Source organism: Festucalex cinctus, chromosome 6, assembly GCF_051991245.1.
Source record: "Festucalex cinctus isolate MCC-2025b chromosome 6, RoL_Fcin_1.0, whole genome shotgun sequence".
Lineage (NCBI taxonomy): Eukaryota > Metazoa > Chordata > Actinopteri > Syngnathiformes > Syngnathidae > Festucalex > Festucalex cinctus.
The window spans coordinates 2,264,948-2,275,000 of record NC_135416.1 but is presented as its reverse complement, the minus strand read 5'-3'; the positions used below and the strand labels follow the sequence as shown (position 1 = coordinate 2,275,000).

Here is a 10,053-nt window from a genome sequence, read left to right as displayed (position 1 = left end):
GAATTTGGAACGGCGTCTCTTCTATACCTTGATGACGGCACGGGAGTTGACAGGGTAGTAGTTGCCGGCGATGGGCTCCGACTGCTTCAGGTTCCAAGTGGGCCGGAAGTCTTTCCTGCGGGCGCACAAAAACAGAATTGAACATGTCCCGTCTTGAAAAAAGTGCCGGCAGTTAAATTGCGTTTGGGCTTTGATGTGATTCCCCACTGGAAAAAAGTTTGCAAATTTCTTTAAAAAAAAAAAAAAAAAAAAAAAAAAAAAAAAAAGACATGAAAATCTTTGTTTTCACTTTGCCTACATACTTCCTCTGTAGAACTTCTCTCCCGTTGGAGTCGGTGTAGAAGATTCCGGAAGTCTTGATGTCTGTGTCCAAGCGAGTGATCACCTCCTTGCCCAAGTCGTCACTGACGGAGAGATGATGATGATGATGATGATGATGATGTGATTTGAATGGATTTTCCCACGGAGCCGAATCTCAAGGCGGCACTCACTCGATGGGAATCGGGCCCACGGTCCACTCCAGCTCCAGAACCCGACTGTCCGTGTGGAGACGAACCGCTTGAGACGCCCACGGCGCGAACCGCTGCCTCACTTCCTGCATCACGGACGTCTGAGAAGGGGAAAAGGCCACGCTATGAAGACTTGAGGTATTAAGTTTACTTTATTAAACTCATTTGCTCCCAAAAACGTATAAATACGTTCTATTTTAAATGTTTTACGTGTGCCAAAGACGTATTTATACGTTTTTTTTTGTTTTTTTGTTTTTTAATGCTATAACATACAGAAGGATTTGATGCAGACTCAACTGCAGAGAACGTGTGAAAAATGGCAGCAATTACAAAAACGTCCAGCAGGTGGCAGCAGAGTATAAGAGATCAACCAGGGCCATGTTAAAAAAAAATCAATTACTCACAATTCTAAATAGATTTGTTAATAATGATAAAACTTAGCTATATATTCTAATGCTAATTGTTGCAAAACAAACATAAAAATATTTATCAAATTAGAATATTGTGATAAAGTTCTTTATTTTCTGTAATGCAATTAAATAAGCAAAAATGCCATATATTACATTACAAATCAACTGAAATATTGCAAGCCTTTTATTGTTTTAATATTGCTGATTATGGCTTTTTTTTTTTTTTTTTTTACTTGGTCTGAGGAAATATTCTAATATTTTGAGATATTTGAGTTTTCTTAAGCTGTAATCCATAATCAGCAATATTAAAAATAATAAAAGGCTTGCAATATTTCAGTCGATTTGTAATGAATCCAGAATGTATGGAATTTTTTGCTTATTTAATGCAAATAAAGGACTTTATCACAATATTCACATTTTCTGAAACAGTCCTCTATATCATGATAGTCGGTATGTGTATCAAATTTCATGTCCGTGAACCAAACCGGCTTCAGAGGCAGAATTTTCAAAAAGTCCGTGCCTGTATCGTCTCCGTCTTGGCCGTCTTGCTGATGACAAACGGCGTGGAGGAGTTTGGTCTGAAGATGTACGCCCCCGACGGCTGGTTGCTCTTTGAGTTGTTGCCGTCGCTGGCGTTGTACCTGGAAAAGCGTTGACGAGTTGCCAATACGAGCAACTCAACTTGACGTAAAAACTGATGATGAGCTTTTTTTTTTTTTTTTTAGACTAACCAGTAAAAGTTTTGTGTCAGGCTGATGCTCTGCTTGGTCTCCAAGTTGTCCAGGCCGCTAAGGAGGCCCGTGTCTGGGTCAAAGGTCACTCGTAGATACTGTAGATAGCAGAAAATGTGTCGCTTTTGGATGAGTAAATAAGTGGCCCACAAAAAAAAACAAAAAAACATTAATTTGTTGCAAATACCCCTGGTGCTGGTTATGAGCTCCAGCCAAAATTAGCATCTATTCACATCATATCTTTCATGGAAAAAAATCAAATAAAATTATGCCAGAGTAGCGCAAACTCGTTGCTGCTCCACAGGGAAGGAAACACGTCAAGAACTAGAGCTCCACGACCTTGGAAAAACATGCGATATAGTTGCTGAATATAGCGATAGATATTATTGCTATATTTAACATGCACCTAAAGAAATTACATTTTTATTATCTAATGAAAGAATTACATTTTTTTTTTATGCGGCAAAATTAGCAAAGTCACTGTATTCTTAATTAATTGCAATTACCTCTCGATAATGTTCAACTATTGGATAGCGGAGCACATTTATTGTGTGTTTGACTGATCAAATTCAGATGAAAACATAATATTCCATATGAAACTTGTTGCATGACTTTGCGATATGCATATCACATGGCCCCATATTGCAATATCGATATTTTTTCGAGCTATTGTGCAGCCCTAGTTCAATTCAAAAAAATATTTCGTTAACGAAATAAAATAAAATAACGAAAATGCTTTTTTTTAAAAAAAAAAAAAAAGAAAAAGAAAACTAACAAACTATATTTTATGTTTACAAAACAAACTAAAACTATAATTATATTATTATATTGCAATATCGATATTTTTTTTATATATTGTGCAGCCCTAATTTTAGTTAACTAAAACTTAAAATTCGAAAAAATATTTTAACGAAATAAAATAACAAAAATCCTTTAAAAAAAATAATAATAATAATAATTAAAACAAACAAACTATATTTTATGTTTACAAAACAAACTAAAACTAACTATAATTATAGCAAAAACGTCCTTCGTTTTAGTCTTTGGTAATTAATTTAATGCATGAGCCTTTGGGGATGTTTTTTTTTTTAAATGTGATTTTAAACAGATTTATTTTGATATTAACCGGAATAAGGACGCTTGAAAGTATCACACAGAAGTGACGTCATCTCGCAGCAGCCAACAGAAAAGCACCTTCAGATGATGTCACTCCCATGCTGTTTTTTTTAATATTGAGCACAAGTACGGTAATACACATTAAAAAAAAAGTAATAATAATACCATAACTAAGTATTTATTAACTAACTAAAACTAATAAAAACTAAGGAAACCACCCAGAAAACTAATTAAAACAAACTCAATTTAAGAAAACAAAACAAACTGAAAATAAAATAAAAACAAACTAAATTGAAAAATTCCAAAACTAAAATAATGGACCCCGTACCTTATTCCAGATGGATTTGGGCGTACGGTAGCGCGTGGAGGCCGGCGGGGGCCCGTCCCGGAGCAGGGACACCGAGTAGGTGCTGAAGCCCAGGGGCGGGGCCCGGGCCCGGAAGAGGAGCTCGTTCGCCGCAAAGCCGCGGTTCCTCCTCGCGTCCCGCGTGGCCCGTGAGACCGGAACCACCTCGCAGTCCACCGGCTCGCCGTCGCCGTCCGACACCGAGTACGCCGTGCCGTTGACCGGAAGCCTGACGGCCCACGAGACGGGTCGAGCGAGCGGGTTGAAGATGTTGACGGAAAACTGGATGGAGGAAAGAAGTTGCGCGTCAGGAAAACGTGACGGCGAGAAAGTTGAAAGGATCCTTTTCACCTTTTGGCTGGACTCGGTGATCGGACACACGCTGATGTTGAGGCCGTCGCAGTACGTCCGCTCGGCGGTCGAGCCGCTCAGAGCTGCGAGACTGTTGCTAACCACAATCTGGAAATGGGAAGAACTCTCAATAGATCTGGACGATGACGTCCCAAAATTTTGGCAGCATGTCAACCCATAAAGTCTTTTTACGGCATAAATGACGGCAGCGGCGGCCGAATTAGCAGATGCTAAGTTGCTCACGTACCTAAATAACACTGCCAAGACTTGCGTGAAACTGCAAACTTCGATCACATTTCGACCAGTATTAGTTTAAAAAAAATGTGCATTACTTGTGCACAATATTAAAAAACAAAAAACAAAAAAAACACCACGGGAGCGACGTCATCTGAAGGTGCTTTTCTATTGGCTGCTGCTAGATGACGTCATTTGTGTGTGACACACTTTCAAACGTCCTTATTCTGGTTAATATCAAAATAAATCTACTTAAAATCACATTTAAAATCATCCCCATAGCCGCATGCATTTTACCAAAGACTAAAAACAAATGACATTTTTTGCTATAATTATAGCAAATGTAGTTATGGGAATGCTGAAAGCATCCCACGTGTTATTCGGATTTTTATTCTCCTCACTTTTTTTTGCCGAAAAACAACTCCCACATAATACTTCCGATTTCAACTTGCTTCAAAAATTCACGCCCTCCGGGGTATATATCATCTGATTCCACGTGACTTATAGTACTTTCGTACACAATTTGGCGTTTAATATCAACTTTTCCCCATTCATTTTCAATGGGACTGACATTGAACATACAACTGATCATCATTACCAGCTGTGTGATACTGCTCAGTTCTTTTCATTCATTCTTCTTTCAACATCAATTAAGACTTTGTAATTTTCACATAATTTATCTTTCAATTTACTTCATGAGCGTTCAAGTTTAGAATTCAGCTTTCGGCATTCCCACGCAATTTATCCAGAAATTGCACTTAGTCTAGTTTCAGTTAGCTTTTGTTTTTTTTAAAAGCATTTTCATTTCCGTTTTATTCCGTTAATGAATTTTTTTATTTTTTTTTTATTTTAGTATTAGTTTTTACGTTAGTTTTAGTTAACTAAAATAACCTTGGTTCACAGTTGATAGAGTATTGACAGAGTTTCTGCAAAATAAAGACATCAGCACAGAGAATAATAGTCTACTCAAACTTACAGCTTTTGCAGTTCAGGACGCGCAAAACCTCACCCAGACCTCAACCCAGTCGGGAATCTAGAGTAACACGATGCTAAAAAATAGTTATCGGACGAGTTATTGGTCGACTTGATCACGAGTGGAGCTTTTCCAACTGTTCAGCCGCCACCGCATAACTGATGGGACCAGAAAATTCCCAGACATTTCCCAGACCTGAAGCCCCGTCGGGAATCTCGATGAGCAAGTCCGCAGTACCTGGCAATGTCGCCAGCCGTCGGCAAGTCTCCGTGCGTAGTCGTTGGCCACGTGCTGCTTCTCGGTGCCTGACACGGCGTCGTGGTGCTGAGCTACCGCCATGGCTCTCTCTGGACCGGGAAGAGAACGAACGAACGAGCCGACGGTGAGATTTGGCTGAGGCGAAGGCGAATCGTTTGAAACGTACGCAAGGCGAGACTGTCGCCTTCGCCGAAGGGTCCGCTCGTCGAAGCCCGGCCGCCGAGAACCTCTAGTTGCTTACATGTCTTTAAAAAACCAAAACAAAAAAAAACAACATTTGAATGGTTTCCAGTTGAGAGAATCTGGATCCGATCCGACCCAACCTGCAGGTTGCTGTTGCTGAGCCTCTCGTAGCGTTTCAGCGCCGGTCTGCTGCTGAAGTACCCCGTCCAGAAGTCGTGGGCGTCGTCCGCATACGGGAAAAAGTCGTCCGTCTTGAGGGCCCTGTATGGATGAGAAACCCAGAACCGTTTTACAAGGTCCCCCCTGCTTGTGGGACTCGTATTTGGGATCCTCTACCAGGACAGGTTGGCCCGGTGCAGTTCTTGAAGGTAACAGGAGGGCGTGGAGTAGAGGACGTTGACCCGGCTTCCGTTGGACTGTCTGCCGTTGACGTAGCGGATCAGCTTGTCCAGGTTCTTGTACCACAGGTTGGCGTTCTCGTACTGGAAGTCCGAGCCCATGGTCATGATGATGTGATTGGACTTGTAGACTAGGGACTGAGCCGGGAGGAAGACCAAATCAGTCCAAAGTGGTCTTGGGTCTCAAACTGGGATCTTGTGGATCCACTTTTTTTTTTTTAAGCGCCGACCTGCATATAGCTACTAAAACAATCATACTATAGCATTGGAACAATGAGAAAGTGCTTGGTTGAGTTCCTCCATACCTACGAGGGGTCCCTGCACCTAAAAAATTTGGTCGACGCCCCAACTTCAAGTGATCTCACCTGACTGTTTGTGATGTTGAGGAAGCGTTCCACCACGTCGTCCACGTTGTAGTCCTCCAGGTCGGGATCGTCCTTGATGGGTGGGTCGTCGCAAGACTGATCCCAGCAGAAGCCCTCGGGAGGGTTGTACCCATTGGGAAGGATCCCTGACCAGGGGCGTCAAACAGGTTTTCATCACGGGCCACATATGCTAGTTAACTCGTCACTCGCAGCCACTTCACTCCTGGCTGTTTTACTGGATTTTGACTGATATTCAAGGCTCACAGAATATTCTGTTCTATTGCTATAAAAACATGGAACCTACCAAAAGAAAGATTTGAGTTTCTTCTTTCATCAGGAAAGAAAAGTATATTTGTATGTGTTTCCATTTTGCAGCAATTAGCATTAGAATATAGCTAAGTTTCATCATGATTCACAAATCTGTTGAAAAAAAAAAAAAAAAAAAAAGGACAAAAAGAGCTTGTTGCATCATGGCCCTAGCTGATCTCTTATACTGTGCTGCCACCTGTTGGCCATCTTTTGTAATAGCTACCATTGCTTTAAGCAACCTCTTCATATCAGAATCTGCATAAAAAAATAAATAAATAAAAAAAGCGCAGAATTTTTTTTTTTTTCACAAATCTGTTGAAAACACAGACAAAAAAAGCTTGCTGCAACATGGCCCTGGCTGACCTCGTATACTCTGCTCAGTCTGCTGTTACCTGCTGGCCATTTTTTGTAATAACTACCATTGCTTTAAGCGACCTCATCATATCAGAAGCTGAATCAAAGCCTTCTGCATGCTTTAGCATAAAAAAAAAAAAATAAATAAAAAAAAATACATTTTTGGGAGTAAAGGACAAAATATTTATAAACGTATTTATACGTCTTTGGGTTTGAATGAGTCAAGGTTGCCCTCGGGACGGTTATAAAAGTGAAACCATATAAAATGAAGCATCCCGAAAGTCACGCGTTTGCCCCGTTACCGGTGAAGAGGTCGGCCATCGGGGGAGCAAGGCTGTCAGACGCCCTCCACAGCAACTCCTGCTCCTTGGCCAACATCCGCCTGCGCCGGTCCTGGTAGTCCACGCGCCCGAAGAAAAAGCCGTCGTAGCCCATCTACAAGCGGGACAACGTTTCGTTTTTGGCAATACTCCATCATGAGCAAGTCTTGATGTTTTTTTTAATTTTATTTTATTTTTTAGGCAAAAGTGCAAACGAGAAGTGAAATCTTGCTAGCAGCTACAACACTACACTCCAACTTTAAGGTATGTGATTTTTTTTTATTTTTTTTTTTTAACGACAAACCTTAAAAAAAAATATTGATACACTTTATCATGTCACCAAGAACTGGGGTGTGTAGACTTTTTATATCTCTCAAAACTGTTTGTTCGAGATCGGTATCGGGTAAAAAAAAAAAAAAAAAAAAAAAGTACCTGCGCAAACATGGAGGCGTGTTCGCGGGCGTGTCCGAACGGGTCAATGTGCCAGGCCACCCGGGGCCGAGCGCAGGGCCCGAAGGTCCGATTGAGGAAGCGGAGGCCCATGGTCATCTGGTCCACCACGGCGCTGTAGTGGGTGGTGGCCTCGTCGCTCATGCACCAGCCGCCGTTGACGAACTCCAGCCGGCCTGGGATGAGGAAGCGGGGACACGGGTTTTGGTGCGGTTGGTCTTTGCGGTCGCGGGGACGGACGGACGGACGGACGCACCTTGCCGGACCAGCTGCTTGACCGTCTGCTGCATGTGGGAGGTCTGGCGTCGCCACCATCGGTAGAAGAAGGCCGTCTCCACGTAGATGAACCTGCGCTCGGGGTTCTTCAAAAGCTGCTCCACCACGGAGTCCAGGATGTACTGCACGCCGGCGTGCTGGATGTCGTTGCGGTCTACGCACGGATAAGGATGCTTTTTTAAAAAAAACAAAAAAAAAACATAAAACGACCTCTGTTGCGAAAAGGACGTCGCTCTAAGGGGGAACAACTGAAAGTTGATGAAAACGCATTTATAATCATTATTTCTATAACTTATCTATTTAAAACAATACTTTATATATATATTTTTTTTTTACATTTTTTTTTTTACATAATTTGTTTAACATTAGATTTTTTTTTCTGAGTTTATTACAATTTTGTTTTTACAATTTTGAACAATATTTGTTATTTTTTTGCCATCTGCCATTTTATAAAGTGGTTTTCAGGTTATAAGGTGGAAAATGTATTGGAAAAATTCAATTATTATTATTATTATTTTATATTAACAAGATTAATGCAAAATTGTATAATTTTTTTTTCAAATATATAATAAATTATACTATTTAAATATTAGTATAATATTTGTTTTAGATATACAGTACATATATTAAGATTAATGCAATATTTTATACAGTTTTTATATCAAATATAATAAATTATGCTATTTAATTAATACAATAATATTTGTTTTTTAGCTATACGGTACATATATTAAGATTAATGCAATATTTTAGTTTTTATATCAAATATAATAAATTATACGATTGAATTAATATAATTTTTTTTTAGATATACAGTATATATTAACCAGATTAATGCAATATTTTATACAGTTTATATATCAAATATATAATAAATTATACTATTTAAATGTTAACTCGTTATTTATTTAAACGTTATTTATTTATATTAATTTCAAGTAAATGGAAGTATTTCCAAAATGACCAAGAAAAGTTGATGACTTCTAGATTACTATAATAAAAAAATACAACAATTATTCATATACTATACAACTATAAATACAAATCATACGTCACATGTATGTATATTTAAAAGTCTCTAACAAAAATGTTAAAAACATCCCATGATTTGTGTGCACGTGTATTCAGTTTAATACAAATTTTTGTATTACGTGTACTTTTAGTTAAGGCTATATAAAAACAATAATCATCAAATGGTTTGAAAGTTGTTATCTGAGGACAAGCAGACGAATGCTGAAGTAGCAGAAAAGATACGACTGCAAAACAAGCACGTGAAAACATGACCTGCCACACGGACAGTAACGACTATTTTATGGGTTTGTTGTTTTGTCTTTCAGCGCACGGGTGCGTGCATGTGCGCGTGCACGTGTGTTCAGACCTCCATAGAAGTACTGGTCCACGGTCTTGAGCCAGCCCACGTCGTCGTGCGTGTGCGGAACCAGGTGGACGTTCAGCATGGCCGCTTTTGTGGCATGACATGACTACAGACATGACAAAAACAAAAAAATGCGTATGTATATTTTGTCTTTTTTTTTTTTTTTTTTTTAAGTCGCCCAAAAAGATTGCAGGTGAATCTTAAATTATTTTGACGCTAGTGTTAAAATGTAACTTTAAAATCACACAAGGAATCTGTCCCTGTAGTAATCACAAAATATCCACTTTGTAAGTCACAATGTCCACCGACTCATTGAGCAACATGATCGAATTATTGATCTTATGTAATGGTAGAGAAGTAGGCTTCAAAATAAGTTTGACTTACTTCTTCTACTCCATTTTCAGACTGCCACAACATGGTGTTTTATTATGGGATGTTAAATATGGTAAATTTTAATTCATTTGTTTTTGTGATTAAACTCCACATTGAATGTTTAAAGTGCAACAGTGCAGTCATACTGATCAATAACTGAATTGTGCAAATAAGACTGCCTCTATTGTGTTCAATCTTTGAGGCTCCCACTTTTTTAAATTACATTTTTAAATGGTATTTAGTAGTTTTTGTTTTTAATACTTTGATTAAATCTGAAATGGTGATGAAAATATCAAGCGTCGTTACATATACATCGTTACATTTCACATAGAAACAAAATGAACAGTGTGTGAGTCTAATATTTATACTTCGGAAAGATTCAATGGATGATTTTCGTCACAAAACGCAAAAAAAAAAAAAAAAAAAAAAAAAAAGTTTTTTTTTTCCTCTCTCCATTCTCTTTTACTCGCTAAACGTAAACGTCAATTTCTTCCCCCCCGATTCATTCAAATACGTTGGGCCTGGAACGCAGCATGACGTCACTAAAACGCGTCCAGAGGTTTCTAACCTGGTAGCCGCACTTGTCTTGTTGCTTTTCTTGACGGTCAACCGGCAAACTTCGAGAAGTTTCACTGAGGAGGAGGAAGCAAACTAGCGAAAGGAGCAACCGCCAGCAGCTCGCCGCCATGTTGGTTAAATGAAAGCGAAAGTCATGTGACGCGT

The 10,053-nt window shown here is 39.3% G+C and overlaps 1 protein-coding gene and 1 long non-coding RNA gene across 2 annotated transcripts in view; one reads left to right on the top strand and one right to left on the bottom strand.

The window, feature by feature from the left end:
• Positions 1-9,087, top strand: part of LOC144020888 (uncharacterized) — a 10,315-nt gene extending 1,228 nt beyond the window's left edge. Inside the window, exons 2-4 of the long non-coding RNA XR_013283990.1 lie at positions 314-647; positions 7,059-7,121; positions 8,921-9,087. This is a non-coding gene — a long non-coding RNA (uncharacterized LOC144020888). The remainder of the gene's footprint in view (positions 1-313; positions 648-7,058; positions 7,122-8,920) is intronic.
• Positions 1-10,053, bottom strand: part of man2b1 (mannosidase, alpha, class 2B, member 1) — a 14,894-nt gene extending 4,841 nt beyond the window's left edge. Inside the window, exons 1-17 of the mRNA XM_077524750.1 lie at positions 9,899-10,053; positions 8,962-9,064; positions 7,564-7,737; positions 7,290-7,483; positions 6,840-6,972; positions 5,875-6,020; positions 5,448-5,647; positions 5,252-5,372; positions 5,095-5,173; positions 4,908-5,017; positions 3,464-3,571; positions 3,095-3,394; positions 1,651-1,748; positions 1,440-1,560; positions 492-610; positions 303-404; positions 28-115 (exon numbers count right to left, since the gene is read on the bottom strand). Coding sequence (XP_077380876.1) covers positions 28-115; positions 303-404; positions 492-610; positions 1,440-1,560; positions 1,651-1,748; positions 3,095-3,394; positions 3,464-3,571; positions 4,908-5,017; positions 5,095-5,173; positions 5,252-5,372; positions 5,448-5,647; positions 5,875-6,020; positions 6,840-6,972; positions 7,290-7,483; positions 7,564-7,737; positions 8,962-9,064; positions 9,899-10,018 — 2,316 coding nt within the window. The 5' untranslated portion in view covers positions 10,019-10,053. The remainder of the gene's footprint in view (positions 1-27; positions 116-302; positions 405-491; positions 611-1,439; positions 1,561-1,650; positions 1,749-3,094; positions 3,395-3,463; positions 3,572-4,907; positions 5,018-5,094; positions 5,174-5,251; positions 5,373-5,447; positions 5,648-5,874; positions 6,021-6,839; positions 6,973-7,289; positions 7,484-7,563; positions 7,738-8,961; positions 9,065-9,898) is intronic.